The 26,935-nt window shown below is 41.9% G+C and overlaps 1 protein-coding gene across 1 annotated transcript; it reads right to left on the bottom strand.

The window, feature by feature from the left end:
• Positions 1–6,140: 6,140 nt before the first annotated feature.
• Positions 6,141–18,778, bottom strand: OSTM1 (osteoclastogenesis associated transmembrane protein 1). Its single transcript, XM_035109286.2, has 6 exons — positions 18,339–18,778; positions 14,591–14,705; positions 13,669–13,766; positions 10,624–10,785; positions 10,188–10,353; positions 6,141–8,830 (listed from the first exon to the last, which is right to left on the bottom strand). Exons 1-6 carry the CDS (start codon positions 18,687–18,689, stop codon positions 8,775–8,777), a joined length of 948 nt encoding a protein of 315 aa, XP_034965177.2. The 5' UTR covers positions 18,690–18,778; the 3' UTR covers positions 6,141–8,774.
• Positions 18,779–26,935: the final 8,157 nt, after the last annotated feature.

Here is a 26,935-nt window from a genome sequence, read left to right on the forward strand (position 1 = left end):
GGCCCTTTCAGGCTTAATGCAGCAGCAGGAGTAGCAAATTTCCCACAATGCCCTAGATGCTATATCAGGGGCATGGTGGGAAATTAAAATGGCAGCTCCTGCACCCAGCTTGGAGGTATCAGAGCAGTTGTCAGTGCTGTTGGCCCTGCACTGAGGCCTTGCAGCTGCCTCAGAATGACAGGTGCTGACTGACACATTACAAGTATGCCAGTCAGAAGCACCAGGCCTATGTGAACATCCAAATGGTTGTCACAAATTACCTGATAACATCACTAAGATCAGAATGAGGCTAGACTCAGGCAGAGATTTCGGAACGTAACAAAAACATGCCAAACCTGTTTACAAGATCAGAAAGCAAGTGGACATACCATGAACATCATATCACTAATAAAACATATCATCTATCTCTGCCTTGAGATGATGGATGACTGAATTATCAGGATTGAAAACATGGTCCATATGAAATCTAAACTAGAGGCAGAAAGAAGCAAAGGTTACAGATGTCAATTTATAGCTAAACTTCTAGCACGAGTGTTAAGTAAGTCAGCCATTTCAGATAGTTTTTTTTAATAAAAAAAATACACATTAAAATCTCTACATTTATCTGCAATAATCTCCTTAAAAATTTCCATAAAAACACAATACTCAGTGTGAAGAACATAATTGCTACAAAATGAAAATGGCACTTTTTTCGTTTAGGAAGTGGGATGGGGAGGAGAGACAGACCAGAGCACTTGATTAAGCAGACTATAAGAGCCAGACATAATACCATTAACACGCTGTTCCAAAGCCATTCTGTTATAAATTAGTCATCAAATGTGAAGGACAAAATAAGTTCCCCTATACAAGAAGTGTCAATTCAGTAACATTTTTTTAAAGCATAATATATTTTTAAGGAGTGTCCTTTACTGTAAGCAGTTTCTTTTAAATCATCCATTGTTCACAAGGTTGCAGAGCCCTTAATGCTAAGAAGGAATGCCAATTATAAACCTTGTTAAACAACACTTGCTCCATTACTGGTCCATATCCTCTCAGACAAAATAGCTTGATGAAAGGAAGCAATTCTTTAAAAGAAAGGAAGAAACACAACTAAAAGGCAAAATTTGTAGCAAATTGTGCCTCTGTTCATTTTTTTCCCTTCAGAAAGCAATAAAAATTAAAATTAAAATGAGATTGCTGTAACCATAGAAAGAACATATGACAGACAAGTCTCTTTTCTTTAAGACTTTATTACGTAATCAAAACATTATACAATATAACAAAACAAAGAACCAAGTGGTGACTGGCCATTACAGATCTGTGATGCACTGTAACATAGAAAGGGTCCATCCAAGATCAAGCAAGAAAATTGGAATATTATTTTCATGGAAGAAGAGAGGGCTAACGCCAATTAAAATCAAATTTAGTGGGAATACACCAGCCATGAATTTGTTTTTTAATATACTGGACATCATTGGCTTAGTCCATTGGCTTAGTAGTGTCTCATGAAACACATGTAAAATGAGTCAATTTCTATGAAACTGCAATATGCAGGGCCTTATTAAAGCAGATGATAAGGGAAAAGTCCAACATATTTCTGCCTCCCTGAGAAATGGTCTGTCTGGCTGCAACCAACAAGTATATGAGATTTACAAATCAATTATTCTATTTTCTATCTAGTTTACAGCGTAACATTTTGGGTGTGTGTGTGGTTTTGGCTTAACAATTCTGGGCTATTCCTCTCTGATTTGTTTGTATGGTTTCATTTTTTTCTGAGATTCAATACCCATCCAATAAGCACATGACATGATTGGGTGCGTCAGCGCCAAGGCCACAGCAAACCCATTTCCTGTATCCACTCTTGTATGCATTATCTGCTGCATACCACAGAGGCAGCTGTGGCATGTCCTCTTACCATATCCACCAAACAATAATGCAGTTGTAAATTATGAAGTGCAGGTGACTCTCCATCATCAGGATCCCCTGCTCTGTGCTACGGTCACTTCCCACAGTGAGTTTCAAATACACTACACTCAACCTTTTATCTTTGCCAGTAAGGCAGTAGCCTGTGCGCGTGTCAGACGTCTGCTCTCAAGGGCACTTGGACTAGGTTTAGAAGCGAAAGAGGAGCCCTGCTGGATCAGACCAGAGGTCTATCTAGGCCCAGATCCTGTCCTCACAGTAGCCAACAAGATGCCCATGGGAAATCCTCAAGCGAGAGCCAAGTGCAATAGCGCTCTTCCCTCTTGCAAATCCTTGACACTGTCGACAGAACATATCCTTCTTCTCCATTGATATTTTGCATAAACACGTCAATAAGCATGTTTTGCCACCCTGTAAATCAAACCCTTATGTATGTGAAAAACTTTTAACAATACCAGGACCAAAAAACAAACCCCAATACCAGGACCCAAGTATAAATCCATTCAAACTTCTAAATAAGCACGAGGCACGTTACCGAAATAAACTGTAAATGAAGTTAGTACAGCTGAGAGCCGCATCGTGCCACCCCTTACTTCTCTCTTACACCAGGAGATGTTGGACTTCAGTTCCCATCAGCTGGGAACATCTGTATCCTGAAAAGCAGGATATACCATAAATGACTAAAATGAGCCCCAGCTAGCATGGCTAATGATATGGAACTACAACACCCATCCGCCAGTTTTCCCATCCCTGTTCCACGCAGTGACTGGAGTGTACCCAATCAATGCATGTACCCACTTTGTGTACACAGAGTGGAAAAAGCATACTTTCATCACCGTTAATCACAAGATTAAACACAAGGGAACTTTGTGTGGCAAGACACCAATATTTTGACTATGTTTTTTGCAAGACCGATACTCATCTGTGATATTCTTCATCAGTTGGTTTTCTTACCAGTGAGGTAGGTAACTGTTAGCTCAGGTATCACCAACCTGATGCCAGCAGGTGTAATTGCACCCACGGTGACTTCCCCCAGCAACTCCAAAGCTTCTTGTGCTTCCCCAACGTTTTTTTTTCTCCCCTCCATCAGAAGCAGAAGGGAGCAACTACAGTACTCTGTAAACAGCACATAGAACTGAGCAAAAGAGTAGGATTTGCATAATTCCCACTTCCTCTCTCTATGCATTTCCCCCCAGGCTAACTTCTGCACCCAAGCTGGAAGGAGGGTGCCCTGTAGAAAATGTTGTCAAAAGGACAGAGAGGAAAACATAATTTTTTGGGAAGCAGAGGCAGCCAGACCCAATGCAATGAAAGCAGCAGAGCATGTCCCCTTTGGGAATGGGAATGTGTTCCTCTTCTCTGAGGCTGGTTTGTTTCGGCTGGGAGAGAGGGAGAGGGATAAAGTTTGGGTGCATTTGTGAATGGCCATGCCCACAACAGCAACCATTTTGTGACAGCACCTTCAGCAAAATATTGATTCCAAAATGTGATCATGGGCTGGCTCCCAAAAGCTGGCAATTCCTGTAACCCAATTACACAAAGCTGTTTCAAAGAAAGAATTATTATTCCTGATAGCATTACAAAAAAATGATTTTTCTGCATAGTTAACCTTTCTTGCTGCTTATTTGCTGAATTTTTCATGAAGAGTATTTACAAAAATAAAACGGGTAAAGTCCAATAAAAAAATATTTGAATGCACAATGTAAACTTTTAAATCATGTGGGGAGGAACAGTATTATACCATAAAAGAATAACCTTGTAAGTTTAGAAACAAGTTGTCTTTCATTCTCTTAAGTTGAAACAAGAACAACAAAAATCACATGAGGACTTTCATTTGGCTTAGCAACTAGGAAAATCATAAAGCAGCTTTTTTTAAGCTTAACCCCCATCCCCAAGAGTAATGACTTTGAGACCTACTTAATGTGAATGCGCTCAAAAAGCCACTGCTTATGAGAGCAAAGCTGTCATTCCGAAGATTTATACGCACACACGGGCTCTCAGCATGAATGAAAGATTGCATTGAGCCGCTCCTCATCATATGATGCCTCAGTTCAATGTAATGCTATTAAGGGCAGGAGTTGGCTAAATCCAAGCATCTTGAAATCTGAATGCAATAGGTACAAAAGTAGTCAACTCTTAAAACACAGTAAGTGGTTTGTCCTCTCTCTCAGTAACATACAGAACATTACATAACCTAAGACCAAAATATATTATTCTCAATTATTCCATCCTACCTACATGAAGGGCATACTCTGCAACATGAAATCCTACTTTATTCTGGCTGAAATTCAGCATAACTTCTATTTTAAAGTAGCTTAGTGCTGCTGATCCCACAAAACTAATCTTAACAGCAGGTAAACGTAAGTGATTTGTGGATCTCTTAATCAGATTGGAGAATCTCAAAATCAGAAAGGGCAATTTACTTGATTGAGGAAGTAGACACCAACGCCTTTATTATAATTCTGCACAAAGTATCGAGACAGTTTTGATTTAGAATTGACAAACATATCAAAATGTTTCAGGGTGGATGCATGTACGGTGGCATTTCACAACTGGATGCACTTCCACTTGGGTAGATTTTTTTATTTCATTAGAATTAATTTGTTGTTAAATTATTGTGGTGTTTCCCCAGAGTAGCTTATTGAAGTTTTCATTTGCCTGGGCTGCTTGAAAGGTATTTAGGAACAGGGTGTTACTAACTTCTGTCCTGCTAGGCAGATACAATTACCGGTAATTATTTAGAATACCATTTGTTTGTTTGTTTGTTTGTTTGTTTAAAGTACTTACATGCTGCCTTTCAGTTAAAAGACCTCCCAAGTCAACTTAGAAAAGACAATTGGAGGCCTATGCATAGTGAGATAGTTTAGCTTTATATGCTTGCCAGGCACATTGTGCTTCCATATGATTTACAGTACACTTGAAATGCTTCCCGTCCAGGCCTTCTGCTGCTATTCTGAAAGAGCATTGCCTATACTCCCTTGTGCTGTGGAAGGGGACAGCCCCAGCTCTCTTTCTGGGCCTATGGCTGAGAGAAACAGTAATACTGTAATTAACAAACATGCCAGTGTGGGTGGCAGAGAATACTTTACTACTGAAGTCCAATTGGAAGCAAAAGCCTGCAGCTTGAAAAAGCTTGGTGCAAATGAATCCAGCATATCATCAGGTTGGGTTTTCAATGTATTGGAAACCCTGGGCTGAGTTAAACTAAGTCGGTGTGCTAGCAGGTGCCAGCACACAGTGGGACTTTGCCCCCTTCCCTTGCACCCACACCCCAAACCAGGGCTGGACAACCCTCAGAACAGCATGCAGGAGGTTGAATGGGGTCGTTCTATCAGGCAAACTGAAATGCTTGTGCTGACAGAACAACTGAAAAAGTGCATTTGTGTGTCTAAGCTCCAATTAAGCTCTGTTGTAAGGTACACATGAGAATTCCCTCTGGGGGGGGGGGGGAATCCATTGAACAGCTACATGCACACAGCCCTTGGCAGAAATAAACCTAAGAATTCCAAGCCCCCGGTAATGTCTCATAGGGTCTTTTTAATCAAAGAAGAGACTAATTAACTCCACAGGAAAAAATAGCGCAGTGCTGTCAAATGCTCAGAGCAACAATAGTGTCATTACATTTCCAATTACTGCAATTGTAAGGTGTAGCTTGAAACTATTACATGGCAAAATGTTTTCCTATCACCCGATTGTGTGCCAGTCCACACGGGTGCGAGGCTGGACTTGTGAAGTAATCTCAAGTTCATGCACACACACCCCACGCCCCCCAAATATGTTGTTGGTGGCATCCATCTGTCTCAAGAGACAATGGAGTGTGTCTCTGGGGCCAGGCCCATGCAGAGCTTTTCTGACACCCAGGGTGGAAGTCTTGTTAGTGAAAGTTTAGGATCAGTTTTCCTTCTCGATGATGGGCTACCTTACCAGGTTGATGAGCCCCATCTGCCCCTTTTTCCCTCTGCACAGCATGTGCAGAAACTGCCTTCTTGACCATCGGACCCCTTGTTAGAGCGCAACATTTTAATCTCACCCGCTCCTAAATCTCCAATCTAGTAACAGATACAGTGGTGCCTCGCTTAACAAACTCCCCGTAAGACAAAATTTTCGCTTAAAGAAAGGATTTTTCTAGCGGAGGTTGACTCGCTAGACAAATTCGTTTTACGAAAAATTCATCTAGCGAATCGCGGTTTCCCATAGGAATGCATTGAAATTCAATTAATGCGTTCCTATGGGCAATTAAAAAAAAATTCAATGCATTCCTATGGGATTCGTTAGACAAATTTTTCGTTATAAGAATAGACCCGTGGAACGAATTAAATTCATCTAGTGAGGCACCACTGTACAGTGAAATCCAAAAATATGTTAGAGGGGTCGAAAGAAGCCTCACGGTTGCTTCACTTGTGACATTTTTCTTTAAAAGACAACTGCGAAAGAGTCCAGAATTCTACCACTTTATTCCATGTTGGTTGCAGGGTGGCACTTTTTGACTGCCAAGTATCAGTGTCTTCAACCTTATGTCCCAACAATAAGCACTAATTATTCCAGTTCACACACACACACACACACAACATCCAGGATGACCCAGATTTCAGTGATATTCATATAAACTCCAAACACAAGCAGTGGGAAGCCAGTCCCACTTACTCCCTCGTGTAATTAGCATTTGAATCCAAGGATAGAACTACGTGTCATGTGCAGCTTCATTATTCTTCCTTTCTTTGCCCTCTGAAGTGGAATTCTGGAGTGGAGAACAGCATCAACCCTCCCAGCCCCCCTTGAGGAAAACCGCCTTGACTCCCACTATGGAAAAAGTAAATAGCACAAGCAGGATTTTTAATGGGGAGTAGGGAGAAAGGGGGAAAGGGTAAATTCCCACCCCACACCAGTCTTCACCTTTAAATTGCACCAAAAGGCTGAATTACATATATATCTGTAAAAACAGTGCAATACCTCATAACATACTTCTGTTCTAAATGTTTTTGAAGCTACAGGAAACCATAGGGTGGGGAAGTGAAGGATGAGAGAAGAGAAGCTGCTAAGCTTCACACTTTCATGTTTAGTCCAATAGTGGTTTCAAGAAAAACAACAACAATAAGCTCTACCTTAATATAAGACCCTGAAAATCAGAGATCCTAGTTTGCTTATACCTTGTTAAAATGACAGAAATATTGGTGCCTCATTTGGTACAAAATACTATCAACTTCAGAAATCTTCATAAAATATCTGTGTAAAAAAACCCAATGCTTCCCATAAATATATGTGAACTTGTTTATGCTGCAAGCCAGAGCTTTCCAAACTTTTCATGTTGGTTACAGGTAGGTAGCTGTGTTGGTCTGCCGTAGTCGAAACAAATTTTAAAAATTCCTTCCAGTAGCACCTTAGAGACCAGTAGCACCTTAGAGACCTGAAGAATGTATCTGAAGAAGTGTGCATGCACACGAAAGCTCATACCAATGACAAACTTAGTTGGTCTCTAAGGTGCTACTGGAAGGAATTTTTTTCATGTTGGTGATATACTTTTTAGACATGCACAGTTTCGTGACATGATAATTCAGTTTTACTAGCAAACCAGCCCTTTCCATCCCTGGGAGGAATGCGGGGAGCGTCTGTGTGACACAACTACACACTGCAGCTGACACACTAACTTGTCGCGACACACAGTTTGGAAACCTCTGCTGTAAGCCTGTATTAAGTTCTAGGCTAAGCAATTCAGATGGTTGTATGCAACACAGTTCTAAGGTGATTGTTCTACTCCTACAAGGATTTCTCCTTGCGCAGCAGAATGTTGTCCCAGTCATCCTCCAGCACATCCCTTAGATAGGTTCCAGGAGTTTCCCCCAACCCTCTGGAGCAGATTTAGGAACTGCATGGGGGGAGAGGGTAAAACCCACAGTGACAGGGCTAATCCCTGCACTAGGGCAACTAATTTGTTGCCTAGCACTCATTATCTCCAATCATTTTTCTTTACTCCGACTACCCCATGGCAATATATACAAAAATAGCAAAATACCTCTGTAGTACCAAGAAATATATTTATACTATGTACTTTTAAATATACAGCGACTTTTTTTTAGAAACACTGGGTTTGGTGGTGAGCAAAGCAATGAACCCTGTTTAGCATCAATGCCTCAGCTAGTGCAATTTCCACCATTACTACTCTCAAACAACCCCGATTCACGTAAATACAATTCTCTGAAGTACAGCATTCAAGGGCTTGGGACCCTCCATCCATAGCAGTAATTGAGACATAAGGTTTCTGCCATAGCGAAATTCCACAAAGATTACATAATTCAGATGATCAGTAGTTCTGACATCTATGTTGCCAACAGCATAGTATTTCAAAGTGTATAAACTATGTCAATGAGCTAAGCAGCATTTCAAAAAAGGATTTGGGATGAGGAGGTCGTACCTAAGACATATGAGAACTGAAAGTTGCAAAGTATCATAATCAGTTAAGGCAGTAGATCTAATTTCATTTTCTGACATCATCTTTCTTTAAAAATAATAATAAACACACTGGTGTTTAGAAGCAAGAATGTTACTAACTAATAGCAAAGGTTGTGAACCTGTAAAGTCATCATACGTGGGAATTAAAATTGGATTGCTATCAATCCAATGTGAAGGACAGGAATGTGTTCCAAAGCTACCCATCAGAAAGCAAATGACTCGAAAGCACAGTGCAGATGGAGCTGGAAATGCATCTGTTTCTAGCAGGAAGATCATACAGTGTCACACCAATGTTTTTCAAATAATGGACCCATCCGAGAGTTGCATGTTGTTTTCTTTGTTACCTCACAGCACAAGCCTAAACCAGAATGAATCGCTTTCAGATCAGTATATAAATACTCCATCCTAGTCTGCATTCTGCAGGTTCAGTTGCATTTGTCTTGTATGTTCACAAAATTGGCATTTGACTGGATCCGCTTGGCTAGAAAATGAAGGAGAGTGTTTAAAATCCCACATCTCAACATAAAATATTCACATACAAGATCCAAGCCAGCAGACACAACCAAACAGTTCCCACAAGCAAGATCCTTCTAAGCAGGGCTGGCCTAAGACATTTCGGCAACTAAGGGAAACCACAAAATGGCGCCCCACTCCCCCAAAGGGAAGAAGGGATGGGTGAAGATCTAGAACATGGGAGGAAAAAAAGATATACATTGGGATCTGCTTTGACTCTGGGGTCATGGAGTTAAGTACAACAGTACTGGGATGCATTTACGCAACGGGTTTTCAAAATACACCTTCCACATGCTGATCAGTTGACTGGATCTGATTTTGGGAAACAAGTTAACTCAACTAGACAAGATTCCAGTCTGGTGACATTTATGAAAATTAGGTCACTGTGCCCAAAAATGTCTCAATGAATATGACTCAATGAAAAGGCTGCAGCTAATTTTGTTAGTGTGCAGTTAACCTAGCCAAAGCCACCTACTATGGCCTCAGACGGCATATCCCCTGGTGCAACCATGGCCTGCAGGCATTAAGCTCCTTAACCATACCACCCACTGCCTTATAAAAAAACAAGAGGGCCTTGCTTCATTATCAGCCATTGGCTACTACCATCTGGCCAGCCACTGGAGTCCCAGGGTGGGATTCAACTAAGCTGTTGCCTGCGTGGAAGGATGTCTGCTTGTGCAACATGACTCCAACCCCCCCCCTGCAAACCCATGCATGCCCCCCTAAATCTGCTCTGAAGGACGGGAGAAATGCAGAATAGGTTTAGGGGGTATGCACGTGGGAAGAAGGAAGTTGAACAATCTCAGTGCACCATGGACCTCATTCTATGAACACACTTAGTATTACGCTGAATTCCACCCTGGTATTTTGGCTCAGAGGGGTCGATGCAAACTCTCACTGTTCACACCAGCCTTCCGTCAAGAAAGAAGGGCAGCCACATCCTAAGGAGCTTGCTTGGTTCAATACACCTCCACTTCCACCCACACTCCTTCACTGGTGTCTTGGTTGGTTTTCTGAGTCACCCAAGGGCACACCAGGATGCCAGAAGGGCAGAGACACGGGTTTGTTTTCAACTAACTCTTACTCAAGAGTAGATCCATTGAAATTAATGGACTTGAGTTAGTCATGAATGTTAATTTCAACGAGTCTACTGAAAGCAAAAGTTAGTTGGCTACAACTTCAGGTCCTAATTATTCACATCTGGCTGGAATGGCTGCGCTGTGGGTGCAGCCTTGTTACAAAAGCGTGACTCGCAGACGATCTTTTCATCACCGCCCACCACTGATTCCTTTTAAAAAAAATATTAATGAACTGGTTTCACTTACGCAGAAACAGGATACGTTTTTTCTGCTTCGAGTGAAGGAAGCTGCTGAGGTAGAAAACAACTGGCAAAAAGAGAATGAACGACGAAACGGCAATCACTGGCACTGTATCGCTGCAGGGGACGGAGCAGTTGAAAGTCATGCTCCAAAGCCTTCGTGTGATATTCATCTAGAAAGAAGGAAACTCCAGGTCTTAAGTCATCATGAAGAATCATCGGTATTTGTGTGGACGCAGCCATGAGCGGCAGCATGTGCTCTGCCTCATCCCAACCCCTTCCAGCAGTGCTGATCGGAGGCTAGGAATGCTCTACTGCAGTTGTTAACAAACCACCTTGAGTTTGAAAGGCAATAAAACCTTGAAATTTTACGTTTTAAAACATTACAGAAAGGACAGCGAGTAGTAGGTGCGCAACATGAAACGAAGGGAAGGAAAACTTACTGCATCTTCCACATCAATGCACAAATGGGCCTGCTCTTCAGATTCACCTTTCTTCTCACTCTCCTGCATCGTGTTGTACATGGCATTTAACTTTTCATACGTGACATTGCACTTCTTGCATACTTCTGTGTAGTTACCTGCTGGTGCATTGTCCTCCTGCCGCTATAGATTCAACCAGGAAATTAAGTGTTACAAAAGATGGATATGGAATCCAGCAGATTCTTAAGCATCACACACATCGAGAAAAATAAATGAAAACTGGCTCAGGTTTTCAGATAAAGGCTTCCCAGGTTACACCAAAACCAATCTTTCTCTCCCATATCCATTCATAAAACCAGAAGGGAGATGAAAATAAAGCTTTAGCTGTCCGGGTGGGTTTGTTTAACGCTTTAATTCAGCGATCCTGCAAGGCCAACCAGACCCCATTAATATCAAAGGCAAGGATCTGTGAAAGCCAAATCCTTCCAATATTGTTTATTCATTAAGTGAATGTATGTTTTGTGGTGGCTACTGTATATAAGTTATCTGGGTGGCTCACAAAACAAGAACATATAACATACAATATAAAAACAAACCTATTAAAAACCAAGCAGCATAGATTTCCAAACGGAAATGGTCCCAACTTAATGATTATTATTCAGCATGGATCTCATTTAAATAGTGAATGTGACTCTGTGTGTCCTGGGGAAGAGGCGTAGCTCAGTGGCAAAGCATCTGATCTGCCTGCAGGAGGCCCCAGATTCAGTCCCTGGCTTTCTCCCAGGTACCGGTAAGGCTAGGAGAAAACTCTGACCGAAACCCTAGCACATGGCTACCTGTTAATGTGCACAATACTGGGCTAGAAGAGCCAATGGTCTGACTTGATGTAAGGCAACTTCCTGTGTTCCTGTTTTGAAAGGGGGGGGAATGCTTTCTTACAGACATTATACAAACTTTTAAAATAAAAATGTGGAAGGGTAATAAGGTAGTGGTAAAAAAACTACTAAGAGCAAGCTGTTTGTAAGATACAAAGTATAGCCATTCTTATTCAAAGGGAGATAAATCAGGATGTAAATTTGTTGGTCCAACTGACGAGCAATAATTGGAATTATTGCTTTTTTAATAACACAGCAGCCAGGCATCTAGTTCTGTGCAAAAATATACAAACCAAAACCAATCCCCTCCCCAAATGCCCTACTTTCTAAAACGGGCAGGTGAAGGAGAAAAATTAATATCCTTTAGAGTGTATTATTATATGCAAGTACAAGAAATTCATTTGTCATATGATGGTGTCCAAAGAGAAAATGATGAGTCAGCTTAAATGAGGGAAGCAGCTACGTTAAGACAAAGCTAGGCAGGAAAGGCAGATGAAGGAGACATGTTGTACTTCAAAATGCAGGCTTATTTGCAGGGCTCTGGGTGAACTTCATTTGTATGTTTTCAAGCTGTCAGTTTATCCATTTTTGTCCAACTTGTGCTATTCTTTTCATTTACCACCCGCTGACAACGCTCATTATTCAATAACTACTGACTATTCCAACATAAATGCAAAGCAGTTATGCTAATGACTGTACATCAACAATAGGTGGCTTGTTTTGGTATCGCAGAACCCATCACAACAACACATTTTAACATTTGATGCTTGGATCATCAATAAAAAAAAGAAGAGAGAAGAGACAGACAGGCATGCACTGGAAACTCTCTACATTTTCCATCAGTGAGAATGTGATTGTAGACAAAGAGTAGCTACCAGGATCTTATATAAACACACACAATCTTGAGCAGGCAACCAACATTATGAAGGCATGAGGCACCAAGCACACTTATCTGGCAGTGGTTTCTAAAGAAAGCAAAGGGAACTTATTTCAAACAAGAGTTTAGCATTAAGATGTAGCAGCTGTCAGTTGAAATAATGGCATGTTCCTGTAATCTTAAATTTGAGCTTTGGTAATCACTGCAATCATAAAACGACCATACTCCGGGTATACATTATTTCAGGCCAAATGCCTCAAGTACTATGCTCTGCTACTGTACTAAAGAGATTCTGGGTAAGCAATTCTCCAACACCTCTTCTCCACAGGGTGCATGGCAAAACACTTTTGAAATGGAACAGAGATTGCAAAGCACTGTTGCATGACTTGGAGGTCAACTCTTCAAAGGGTTAAAAAGAGGACCACATGAAAAATACAGGGAAATGATTGGATAATGGCATTGTGTGGATGCCCATGAGTGGAAGAACCAAGGCAATTCCACATTAATTGCCTAGAATGCTATCCAATGTTAGACATACTCAAAACAGACCTACTGAAATCAATGGACTTAAGTTAACCAATTTCAATGGGTCTGTTCTTGAGTCTGAGTAGTGTTGAACAACACCTAATGAAAGCCAATAAAACCATTTTAGTCTTGTGGCCTTAATTTTACTATCATGTAAACAGCTCCATTGCTATGAATTATGCTATTTATTTATTTTGTGCCGATCTAAATTAAGCTTAGGGTAGAAAACCAATATAAAACCCTTAACCAAGGTGCACAATTGCACTGAACTTAAATTGGATCATTTTCTAGAAGGCAGCCATTGCAACATCCCAATGTTACTAGATTAGAAAGATTTTACGACTCATTTGCAGACATGTTAAAACCCAACTTTCAAAAATGCATTCAGTTAAATGTATTCAGCTATGGCTAAACTCATACTATAACGAAACAACAGAAGACCCATATAGTTAAATCAAGAGGTGACAAGGCCCAGAATAAGGAAAAAAAGTGATTTACTATATGCAGAGATTACACGACTCTTCCTATATAATTACCAACTATTGTGAGACCAAAACAGCGCCATAATTGCATATGAAATGGAGGTGAACATTAATTAGAATGCATTTTGTTCTCCCAGTTGTGAACACCTGCGTTTTATAGATAATTGTTCTACCTGCCTAAACTGCATGAGTTTGAGAATTATATTCGCCACATTTTGCTCTGAAGAAGAAAAAAAGCCCACCAAGAACATTTTCACTACACAATAAGAGGGCTCAACTGTACCCTTACATAAAGAGGTACTGATACCTGGAGGTTGTGTTCAAAGCATGCCAATGTTTCATTGAATAAGGCCAGGAACATCTCTGTACTATTGGATAAGCCTTCACTGTTGTTCTTTAAACAACCTGTGAAAGAAGACAAATGTCAATAAATCCCAGTAACTGCTTCCAGAAGGTTGCTTTTGGCTAAGGGATATTCATATTTGAGATCTTGCTCATTTCTGCTTTTCTTTTCTTATCCATACATTTTAATTTCATACAGATGCTCAAATTCACTGGTAGTCTAAAGATGCTCTCAGATGTGGATGATTTAGGAACACCCAATCATCACCCAGGTGGCGCTGTGGTTAAACCACTGAGCCTAGGGCTTGCTGATCAGAAGGTCAGCGGTTCGAATCCCTGTGACAGGGTGAGCTCCCGTTGCTTGGTCCCAGCTCCTGCCAACCTAGCAGTTCGAAAGCACATCAAAATGCAAGTAGATAAATAGGAACCGCTACAGCGGGAAGGTAAACGGCGTTTCCATGTGCTGCTCTGGTTTGCCAGAAGCGGCTTTGTCTTGCTAGCCACATGACCTGGAAGCTATACGCCGGCTCCCTCGGCCAATAATGCGAGATGAGCGCGCAACCCCAGAGTCGGTCACAACTGGACCTAATGGTCAGGGGTCCCTTTACCTTTACCTTTACTCATCACTGTTCTGCTTTAAGCATCTCTGCTTGCAGATTTCTAACACCATTGCCAAGCAGGTGGTCCTCCCCTTTCCCTAGCCCAAAATGTTGGACTGGGGGAAATTTGGAGTGGGACCATTTATATGGAGGGGGATTTAAATACTCTTCCTTCACTGCATATTATTAAGGACTTATGGTACTCCCAGGACAAGTAGCTTGAAAATAAGAAATCAGGTAAATATGCACAATGCAGATATTCAGCAATAAAGTACCCATGGTACATACTTGCACAGTTTGCTTTTTGCCATGTGTCATTAAAAAACTTATCCAGGACCACAACTATCTGCAGTCTATCCGACATCAAGAGACTTTTGGCACAAGGGTTACTCTTGGTAGCATTCTGAAAGAAGGGACAGAGAGAGATTGTTATACATTCTCGTGTGTGTGTGTGTGTGTGTGTGTGTGTGTGTGTGTCATTCAGACCATGGTATCTTAACAAGCAACTCCTTCAAAGTGTACACAGAGGAAATAATTGAAGATGGCTCAAAAAAGCAAGCCAACCTGCCTCTTCCAGGCAAGGAGAAATACTCCATATATTTAATTGTTTAATTAAGGGACAAGAAAAACAGGACAGCAAAAGAAAGGAAGAAACAAGAACAGCTTACCCCAACTTGGGCTGGGAGTGATGGGATTTATAGTCCAAAACATCCGTAGAGTACTGTTTTGACTATTTATAAGCTGCCCAAATAGGTATTTAGTATATTCTAAAGAGAACTCTGGAATCTGCCTTATACCAACCCAGATCTATGTTGCCTTTGCTGGAACCACCTCCCCAATGTCTCAGGCAAAGATTTTCCCCAAACCTGTTGCTTGAGATTCTTTCAACTACGAACTGAACCTGGGATCTTCTAAACCCAGTACCTATGCTCCACCACTGAGAGACAGGCCCTCCACGAAAGCCCTATAAACAGTGCACAAGCAGAAAAAGGGAAAGTTAAACCACTGACTTTAGCTTACATTACAATCCAGAAACCAGCAAAGTTGGAGAGCTAGGCTTAGACTGATTTAATCTTGTTAGTTTTGGTCCATTACATCTACTTGGCAGCAGTTAAAAAGGTTTGTGGACCTCGGCTTAAGGGTCTGTCCGTATCAGCTCATATTTGTGATCTGTCACTCAAAGCAATTCTATTTCCCATCTTTGGTTGTTCCTGCCTAATATTCTTAATCATGCTGCTCATTTGTCATTTTGTTGGTGTTTGTATGGTTACTTTTATTTTATATATTAATTATTATGCTTTATATGGGTTTGCTTGTAAGTGACATTGAGGAAACTTGCCAAAAGGCAGGGCATAAGTTAATTTTATTTACAACTTTCCAGGTTCAAATTGCTCAGAGTGGAAAAGATGCAGAGATTCTTTCAGATGGCTAAACCTGGAATTTCCATAGGCTGAGAGTTTTCGATCAGGGCAATATTAAAAAGAGTGAAGCCCCTACTACCATCTGTATTAGCTAGACAACATTCTCCCACAATGGTCTGCCTGGACACTGATATAATAAGAAACTAGGAACCAAAGAAAGCACCTTTTCAATGACTGCTTCAGTGTCCTCCCCAAGAAAACTCACCAGGCGCCTACTGTAATTTAGATGGCAAATGAAAACATTTTTATTTTTTCAGGCTGAGGCAGGCCTGCACAACTCATGGTCCACCCAAGCTGAATACAGTTCATCAACCATAAACTGTGGCCTGCCAGGTACTTCACATTCTGGTCTGGCAGTAAAAGGCAGCACCAAAAACAAATGAGTGATTGAATCCTTGGTGGGACATCCTACTGTAGATGACTGTTGATAATGACAAAATAAACGTAGCTAATAAAGGTAAGTTATTTCTCTTTAAGCAGCTAAATGAACTTTCATGGCTCTTCTGAGGGATCTTTTGCTATTTCTTTTTTATTTTATTGTTATTTTTCATTGCAAATTTTAGATTTATTGTTACAAAAACATGAGAAGAACCTGCTGGATCAGACCAATGACTCATCTGGTCCAGCATCCTGTTCTCACAGTGGCCAACCAGGTGCTCATGGGAAGCCCCAAAGTAGTCCCTGAGCACACTACTCTCCACACTGGTGATTCCCAGCAACTGGCATTTTGAGGTGTGCTGCCTCCAGCAGTAGAGGGAAAACACAATTATCATGTCTAGTAGTAACTGATAGTCTTATCCCCCATCAAACTTAAAACCAAAGTATCAACATACAGTGGTACCTTGGTCCTCAAACTGAATCCGTTCTGGGAGTCCATTCGACTCCCAAAACCGTTCGAAAACCAAGGCACGTCTTCTGATTGGCTGCAGAAGCTTCCTGCGCTCAACTGGAAGTCGTGGAGAACATTCGCCTTCCGAAAAACACTTGCAAATCGTAACACTTACTTCCGGGTTTGCAGCATTCAGGAGCCAGGCAGTTCAAGTACCAAGGTACCACAGTACATAACTACTTTATGATGTAACTTGTGAGCTACTCTAGGAATGTTTGTAGTTGATGAATGAGGTATATATTTAGTAATTAAAACAAAAACAAACATCCTGCAGAGGTAAAGTCCTCCAAGAATTACACTTTTTCTTACTAAGGTATATGTAAAATGTGGCCTTACGGTCAGCTGTGATCCAATCTTGCCTCATCCACAAATCAAGAGCAAGAACCTATTTTTACTTTGAACAGGAAGAGTTGCCCTTCCACTGTGGGGCAGATATCCAACAGCAGAAGTTGCGGAATGCACACACAAGTACTCAATCCCAAATCATTATTTTCCATGTGTTATGCTCCCCAGTGAAGTGAAGTGATTTTTCCCCACATGTGACTGACTGAAATTCAATGACAGAATTAGTCAGACCTATACTTCTTTTCCAGCTGTTACAGGCCACTTCTTGTTTCCTTTCAAGTGCCTGCTGAGCCAAAGTAGTGACTGGTCTATTCACAGACACAAAACTATAAACGTTTTCCAGATACAGACAAGTTTTCAGTAGATTGTTCTTGACTCTTATTTCAGATCCTGCACAACTTATGACCCACCAAACTGAATATAGCTCAATTGTCATCTATTATGCCCCATCAAGGATTCAATCACTCTCTTGCCTGGGGCTGCTAAAACAGAGTGTGAAGCATTCAACAGGCCACAATATACAGTATGGTTGAGGCGCAGTACTTAGCTTGGGTGGGACACAAGTTGTGCAGGCCTGCCTCAGATTTTCAGTGAAAAAGGAAAGCTGCAAACCCATAGCTTGCTTATGAGTGCCTTAATTTTGTGTTTGTATTCAGTCTGTCTTGCCCAGTTAGTTGTCAAATCCATCTAGTCCACTAGGCTGCAACTGGTATACCTTTTAACTCCATCAGGCACCATGTATCAGCATGAGCAAAAATGAGTGTAAAGATATAGTTAAACCCATCAGATTCCCTCCTCCACTTTTAACCTTTCAAGGTAGGAGAAGAACAAGCTGCTACTGCTCTCCTCACTTCTTAGTTCCCTGTAAAAAGCAGGCCTTCGGTTTCATCCCACAGCAACCAGGGAGGAGGCTAAGCCTTCAATCTTAACTCAACTTGTATGAGAATAAGTGCCACTGAATTCAGTTAAGACTTACTCCAGAAAGACATGCTTAGGGTCCCACTGCCAGAATACTTCCCCACTGTTGCTTTTGGGGGAACTTTCATTCTGGGAACTATGGGTTGCATTTTTTAATTTTTTATTTTTGTTAGGCCAAAGACAAATAAGTTTCCAATACTCCTACAGTTTCACAGAAAGCAATAGGAGCTCCTTGTTGCCACCTATGAGAAACACTCTTTTCCAGAGTGGAAACTACGTTTGTCCTAACAGCAAAAACAAAAATGCTAACGCATTTTTATGGCAAAAGCTCCCATGGGCTCTTTTTGAGACGCCGCACAGGGCACACTAGGAGACCCTGGAAGCTCCCCGTGCCCACCTGCCCCAGCCCTACCCCGTCTTTCTACAGCAGGTGCTAGCTAAAGGCACGCGAAGGAAAACGCACCCCGACGGCCCGAGCGATGTTCTCGTACTGCTCCGTGGCGTCCCGGAACTGGCGGTAGCAGTTCTGGCAGAGCCTCACAGGCCGGGCGCTCCGCGCAAGGCAGCCCGTCAGCGTCGCGCTGCTGTTGGCGAAGGCAGCCAAGAGCTCCCGGCACTCCGGCTCCAGCTGCGCGTCCAGCAGGTCCCCCGCGAGCCCTGAGCCCAGCGATGCCAGGTCCTCCGCCTCCAGCAGTTCCCAGGACAGAGGGTGGCGCCGGCCTCCCGAGGCACTTTCCTCCCAGCCGCTCCATGCGGAGCACAGGCCCAGCAGCGCGCCGGGAAGCAGCAGCAGCAAGAGCGAGGCCAGGCCCATCGCCGCCGCCCGCGCCGCGCCCGGGGAGAAGCGGGTGGAAGAAGAGAAGCAGCCGCCCTCGGGTCCTGCCTGCCGAACGCCAACGCCGCCGCCGCCGCCGCCGCTTGCAGAAGCGAAACCAGGTCACGTGCAACAGGGAGGTGAGCGCGCGCAGGGCGCGGGCGGGGTGGGGAGAGGAAGCTCTGTCAACATTCGGGAACGAGGCGCGGCGCTCATTGGGTGCTGGGATTTCGACGCGTCATAAGGTAGGAGCGTCGGTCGCGAGAAGGGGCGGGGCCGAAGGGCGCAGCGGGTATAGGGAGAATGCGCTCGCAGATTCGGAGGCGGGGTTTGAGGGCTGGCGGCTTGTTCGATTGCGGAGGGGGTTGCTGTGCTGAAAGGCGATAGGAGCAATAGCTATGTCAGCACCTCAATGCTAGTAAGTGTGTGTGGAATGGAAAAGATGAACTACAAGAACGCTGTCCTATAACATCCTTAGTCTAAATCGTAGTATGGCATTATGGGCGTAGCCAGGATTTTTGTTGGGGGAGAGGAGGCCTTTTGTGGGCGGGGGGGCGAACCTTAGTTTGCTCTGTATTTTATTGATTTTTATTGATAGAGGGCAGCTGTCCCTCCGAGCCCCCCCCCCCGCTACATCCATGGGTAGCATCAGTGCATACGCGTTGCAGAAAAAGTGGTGCGGTTTTTCTGGAGCACTTCCTTTCCGTTCAATTGCAATAAGGGTGCCAACTTGAATAAAATATTGGGGGGCCGAAGTAAGCCTCGCCCTGCATAATAGATCACAATGCATGCCGCGCAGACACCATTTGAATGCCAGTGCGCATTAACTTGTGGAGCAGCCCCCTCAGATATTTTATTGGGGGGCCGGGGGGGGGGGCAAAGGGACCTCAGTCCCTAGGGGTTGGATTCTATGGTTACAACAGAAACTCGAGGTTCCTTCATGTTTTCCTCTGAAGCCCTCTTGGGATAATGGAACATGCTCGCTGATCTCCAGGGGGAAAATGTAGAAGTGGGGAATCTTTGCTCTTGGCTGTGGCAGGTTTGGCATTCTTTGGTATCAGGCGTGTCCCTATACTATCTGTGTCTATAATAAATTGGATCTTCCCTACCTTGAAATGGATCTCTTTCTGTATATTCCTCCACACCTGCTCCAGTCATCCTCTTGAGACCCTGCTCCACATCACTGCCCCTGTGAGGCACAGCTGGCAAGTTGCAAGGGCTAGGGCTTTTCCTGTGGAAGGTCTTGGTTTATCTTTCCTAGAATCATAGACTATTTGATGTTTGGGATTTTTGTTGTTATGGTTGTGGCTTTTTCTCATAATATATTGATCTGGTGATGGATGATTGGGGTTCCTATGTATTTTAATATTGTGTGGTGTGTGGATTTGTTTGGTGCCTTCAATTTCTTTGGAAAATTATTTAAAAATAAAAAAGAATATGTGGAACTCAGGAGACTTGGAGTTGTAGCTAGCTAAATTCTACTTAAATTAGACCTACTGAAAATAATGGACCTAAGTTAGTCATGTCAATCAATTTCAAGAGGTCTACTTAGCACTGTGGGCTATCACTGGTGACAACCCTTACCTCTGAGTAAACATAAATAGAATTGGCATCACAATTAAAATGCATATTGTATTTAAAACATGGTTCTAGAAAGTTGGCAACCCCCAAGAAAGCTGAGGCACCAGGGTCAACTTGTGCATTTGGCAACATAGTAAGTCAATGCTTGTTTAGAACATTTATGTTTATGATATACAGTATTCATTCTATGGTACATCTAATATTTTTTGTTGTTGTTGTTGTTTCGTCGTTTAGTCGTGTCCGACTCTTCGTGACCCCACGGACTATAGCACGCCAGGCACTCCTGTCTTGCACTGCCTCCCGCAGTTTGGTCAAACTCATGTTCGTAGCTTCGAGAACACTGTCCAACCATCTTGTCCTCTGTCGTCCCCTTCTCCTAGTGCCCTCAATCTTTCCCAACATCAGGGTCTTTTCCAAGGATTCTTCTCTTCTCATGAGGTGGCCAAAGTATTGGAGCCTCAGCTTCACGATCTGTCCTTCCAGGGAGCACTCAGGGCTGATTTCCTTAAGAATGGATAGGTTTGATCTTCTAGCGGTCCTTGGGACTCTCAAGAGTCTCCTCCAGCACCATAATTCAAAAGCATCAATTCTTCGGCGATCAGCCTTCTTTATGGTCCAGCTCTCACTTCCATACATCACTACTGGGAAAACCATAGCTTTAACTATACGAACCTTTGTCGGCAAGGTGATGTCTCTGCTTTTTAAGATGCTGTCTAGGTTTGTCATTGCTTTTCTCCCAAGAAGCAGGCGTCTTTTAATTTCGTGACTGCTGTCACCATCTGCAGTGATCAAGGAGCCCAAGAAAGTAAAATCTCTCACTGCCTCCATTTCTTCCCCTTCTATTTGCCAGGAGGTGATGGGACCAGTGGCCATGATCTTGGTTTTTTTGATGTTGAGCTTCAGACCATATTTTGCGCTCTCCTCTTTCACCCTCATTAAAAGGTTCTTTAATTCCTCCTCGCTTTCTGCCATCAAGGTTGTGTCATCTGCATATCTGAGGTTGTTGATATTTCTTCCAGCAATCTTAATTCCGGCTTGGGATTCATCTAGTCCAGCCTTTCGCATGATGAATTCTACATATAAGTTAAATAAGCAGGGAGACAATATACAACCTTGTCGTACTCCTTTCCCAATTTTGAACCAATAAGTTGTTCCATATCCAGTTCTAACTGTAGCTTCTTGTCCCACATAGAGATTTCTCAGGAGACAGATGAGGTGATCAGGCACTCCCATTTCTTTAAGAACTTGCCATAGTTTGCTGTGGTCGACACAGTCAAAGGCTTTTGCATAGTCAATGAAGCAGAAGTAGACGTTTTTCTGGAACTCTCTAGCTTTCTCCATAATCCAGCGCATGTTTGCTATTTGGTCTCTGGTTCCTCTGCCAGATATTTTTTAACATATATTAAATCTCTTAAATCTGTCATATCCTTTCATTTTAAAGTTAAGTGTCTGTAACCTAGACAGGCTGAAAATTTACCGTAATAAATGAAGCTTTGCAGTTGTTCATCTAGTAGTAACCTTGATACCAAGCCAAAATGTAGTTAGCAGCTGCTTAGTGACTGCATACCGGAAAGGATACATTTGTAGGTATGTATGTGGAATGGTATTTGCTTTCAGAGGCTGAGAACAAAAAAAGCAGGGTAGAGGCTGTAGATGCAACATGTGACAGATAGATAGATTTATTGCAGCTTTAAGCTCATATACACATAAAAATAGACACAACGAGACATACTTGCTTTACAGCCAGTAAAAATAGATATAGAGCTAAAAATATAATAATTACAAATATTTTAAAAAATTAGGCAAAACAATATGGTAAAAGCTTTCAGGGTTCATGTAACAGGCCATTTCGCCTCTTATAGGACAGGACAGAAGTTTAAAATCTTGCCACTTGCAAGGTTACAAACGAGTTGGTGTCTTGCAGTAATAGGGTGAGATGAGTCTCTACTGGAAGTCCAGAGAATTTTTGGACTAATGGTCTCAGTAGGTTTATCCAGACAGCACTATACAGAGAGCAAGTAAAAACTATATGCTGAAGGGATTCCGTCGACTGGTTATCACAGGAACATAAAACTGAGACTCGGCCCTTAGAGAATCTGTGAAGAAGGACGTTGGATGGAAAAGCATTGAACCTCGCTTTGATAAACGCAAAATGATGGCTGGCAATAGAGAGGGATGATAAATAAGCTGGAAAATGCTGTGCGGGAATAACGCCCATGTGCCGAGGCGAACATACCCCTCGCCCAACATAAGATTACGTTGCAACTCTATATCATCCAATCTCTGATTGATAACTTTTTTAGCTGTGGTAAGATCAAAATTTAAAGATTCTAGGGGGGAGATTCCAAAAAGCAAAAGCTTGGCATGGATCTTACTGGCCCAGCAGGGACTGGTAAATTTGTCACGCCATAAACATTGGGCTAGATAATAATTTGGTAATCTGTGCCAGAGTGTTAGCCAGTAATTGAAAACTCGTTTCCACATAAGTGTCTCTAGCGAGGGGATCTTCAGTTCCAGACGCATAGCCGCATTGCTCACACATGAGGGAAGTTTCAAAAGACGGCGTAAAAATTGATTTTGCAGGATCTCAAGAGGGGCAAAATTTGCCAAGGCAGCTCAAAGCAGTGCAGCATATGCGAGTATGGCAGCTACTTTCGCATTAAACACCTTGAACCCTGAAGGCACGTGCAGAGCCCCCTTCTGAGAAATAAAACTGGAGAGGTGCGTGGGACACAGTTTTAGCCTTATTGAGTAGATATTGAATTTGTGTTTTCCATCTCAAGTTTTGTTGAAAAATATACCTAAATATTGGAATTCGGAAACTTGTTCTACTGATGCTTGTTCTACTGATGTGACAATCAATCTGGACATTTTTAATTAACCCTAAAGGTAAAGGGACCCCTGACCGTTAGGTCCAGTCGTGGATGACTCTGGGGTTGCGGCACTCATCTCGCTTTACTGGCCAAGGGAGCCGGCGTACAGCTTCCAGGTCATGTGGCCAGCATGACTAAGCCACTTCTGGCGAACCAGAGCAACGCACGGAAACGCCATTTACCTTCCCACCGGAGCGGTACCTATTTATCTACTTGCACTTTGACCAAGTAACAGGAGCTCACCCCATTGCAGGGATTTGAACCGCCGATCTTCTGATCGGCAAGCCCTAGGCTCTGTGGTTTAACCCACAGTGCCACCTGCATCCTACTTAACTCTAGGCCAATGTAATTGATGTTCCCATGTATGTGAGGAAGACAATATTGAGACAAACTTGTATTTTGGCAGTGCATTTTGCCATTTTTGCAACCTTATGACATTCTGGGTCCTCTGGGATAGGACTTTTTTCTTCATCCCATGTCTCAATAAAAACAGTTCTCCCTCAGTGCCAGTTTGGAGAAGTCTACACATTAAAACCCAAAGAAGCAACATGTGTCTGTGGTACCTCTTTTTCTCATGCCTTTCCTTTTCTTATTTTTGCTGACTACAAGGAGCCCTGGCCAGGATCTTTTCTTTGTGAATCACCCCCCCCCTTTGTATGTGTGTGACTGAGGGCTAGTCTGGTTGGGTAGGATACCTCCATCCTATTTATATTCTTCTTTTTCCAGGATTCCTCTCCATAAGGGAGAAGACACCCTAGCTGTGAAAAAGTTCTGTTAGGAAATAAAGCTTTTAAACTTTAATTGTTTATTTGTTTGTTTATCCTTGCATCTTTGCATTTCCTTGCAAAGAAAGATCCTGGGCTGTGTGATGGTGATAGGTTTGATCACATGGAAATCTGTTTCTTGGGGTAAGATATCCACCATCACAAAAATATGGAGCCCCCTCGCTCTGGTGAGCCTACCATGATACTGTAGTAGAAATAAATAAAATCACAAACTGCACTGCCAAACTCTGTTCCACATCAGGACATGCCCCATTCTGTACTTATGGCAAAACTCTCTGCAAAGGCTTATTTTAAAAGGACTATGGGATACCACAGTATTTAATGTTGCTTCATCCTTCTGCCAGCCTTGCCTTGATGTGAGACGAAATAATGCGGAGTCACCTGTGTTTGATCCTCATTCATCCTCTCAGTTTGATTCAAAATGTCAACAGATAATAAAATGAAAACCTGTAAATCTGCAGGAAGAATTCCAGATCCATTATCCCCATTGCCAAGAAGCAGATTTTCACGCAATATCCATCTGCAGTTTGCACTTAATTCATTCAGTATTGTCAATTGCTCACTTTAATTAAACACTCCAGGTGTTTTTGTGGATGTTTTTCTGAAGACGTAAAGCTTCACAGAAGATGTAGTCTTAAAGCTGCATAAACCGTTAGTATCATATGCAAGGTCACAACGTTTCCTGAGTTCTGAAGTATTAAAAGTGTGATAAGTTTGTGGAACTTTAGGCCCTGATCCTGCTAAAGTTAGTTACAACTAACACCACGAACTTATGCATATTTACTCAGAAATAAGTCCTAGTATATTCCCATGTAAGTTTGCACAGAATTGTGACCTAAGTCTCATGGAGCAAATGGGACTTGAGTTGCATGACTGTCTTGATCCATTAATTAAAATGGGATTTCCAGTCCAATTTAATGCTCAATTTGCATGTAACGATAAGTCAAATAATGGCTTAGCACAAATATGTGAGTGTGCAGGCTCCCAGAAAGGAGATTACAGCCACTTTTCCTCTACTCCAGCTGCTGTAAGCTAAGCCATGGTTTGACTTTGCATGATTTTTGAATCTAGTTCCATGGTTTGTCTCTTTCAGACAAACCATGAATTGTAAACCAAGGACAAGCCTTGGTTGTACTTCATGGTTTGTCTGGAGTAAGACAAACCACAGGCTCAGGTTTGGATGACATACCAAGCCAAACCATGGCTTAGCTTATAGCAGCAGGACCAGAGAAGAAGCAAAGGGGCCATGATAGTTCTTGGAGCCTACACACTCTCATTCATCTGTGCTAAACCATGGTTTGGCTTAGCGTTACATGCAAATCAGGTCTATTGTGTTGTTACTCAGAAGTAACCAGCTTGTATTTGCATTGCAGCATTAAGCATAATATGAAGTTTATAATAAGTAAACGAGTCTTGCTTAGTTCAGTGATGTTTGCTCCCAAGTATGTATCTTGGGTTTGGGTGTTTCGAGGGTTTTGTTGTTGGTGGGGAGTTGTTACTGTCGGTTGGTTGTATCTTTATTTTAGATCTTGTGGTTTAGGTGGACATTGTTCAGTTTTGTTGTGTATTTTTATGCTTTATTCATTGTTTATGCTTTCGTTATGTTATGTATTTTTTCATATTGTAAGCTGCCTTGAGCATGGTTTGAAGTGTGGAATGGTGGCATGCAAAATATATGGTCTTAGACATAACTAAGTTGGCCTAGTGTGAAGCTTTATTCTTTAGCCATTGGCCACTGCAAAGTTTTGTAAATAATTGTGCCACCATCTCCTACCTATGCACTTCTCTCTAGGTGTCAGCTATTATCACTGAATTCATGAGGATGTGCAGAGACACTTGTATGTTATAAAGTGATTGCTTTAAAATATCAAAAATATGATGGTAATAATGCAAAATATTTAATTCCTTGTGATGCAGGTTTAAGTTTGACAATAATGAAAACATATGTTCCAGAATGAACATGACATGGCTAACTTTTGGTATGAGTTTTTGGAACAGAATTCAGATATTATTGAATAGCAGTATTTGACCCAAATTTTAATTTTGGGAAGGAGGCAGTAGCTGGTATGTATGTTTTGGTGGGGTGGGGTTGGTTTTTTGGTTTTTTTTAGCATATTCTAATGGAAAAGGCATCTGTAGAAGCTGCTTTTTGCCTTGAAATATTTACTTATAATGTTCTTTGTGAGCTGAACACAATAAAAATGCTATTTTAATGCACCTGTTGCCCCCTCCCCTTGAAAAAAATAACAAGGGTGGGGGTATGTTGGTGAAAGCATAACAAGGGATGAGTTCAGTTTTAATAAGCAATCATACTATTTTAAAAAGAACCCTCTTATAACAAGTTTACACAATTTTAAAGGAAAAAGAGTTTATGTCTGAGCAATTTAGTGGTATGTCATTTCTAAGGATTCTGACAAGCTCCCAGTTGCTTTTACTCATATGCTTTTAATTAAACCATAATTGTGCCATGCGTTATAAAATGAAAGAAAAGCTGTTAAACTGGATATCTTTTATGACAAGAGAACAGGATGATCCTTCTGAAAAGAACAAAACAGTATTGAAAAAAAGGAATAAAAGCATATTCAAAGCAAACATTATAGTATGGGATACCACTCTTTGACTGGCATAAGTTCAAGATGCACAATTTTAAATGACAATAATGTATGCTCAAAAATCATATACACTTATGAACTCTTTTTCAAAAGCAGTTTGTACTGGCTTGTCCACTATCTTTCAGCAATTACTTGAACAGGCACAGGCACAGCACAGTACGACAGAAAGGGATTTTTTCCCCAGTATGTGCAACTTACAAGAATTACAGTACTTGCTGCTTACAAAACAAGACTGATTGGAAGAGGAATGATCATGTGAAATTTGTCTTCAATGTGATACATTCTGCTTTCTGCACACTTTATTATTGCCATTGTTGTGGTTAAACCTCTAACGAGGTGCTCTACATGGTGTTTTTTTAATATTTGTTGTTGTTGTTTAGTCGTTTAGTCGTGTC

Source organism: Zootoca vivipara, chromosome 3 (assembly GCF_963506605.1).
Source record: "Zootoca vivipara chromosome 3, rZooViv1.1, whole genome shotgun sequence".
Classification (NCBI taxonomy): domain Eukaryota; kingdom Metazoa; phylum Chordata; class Lepidosauria; order Squamata; family Lacertidae; genus Zootoca; species Zootoca vivipara.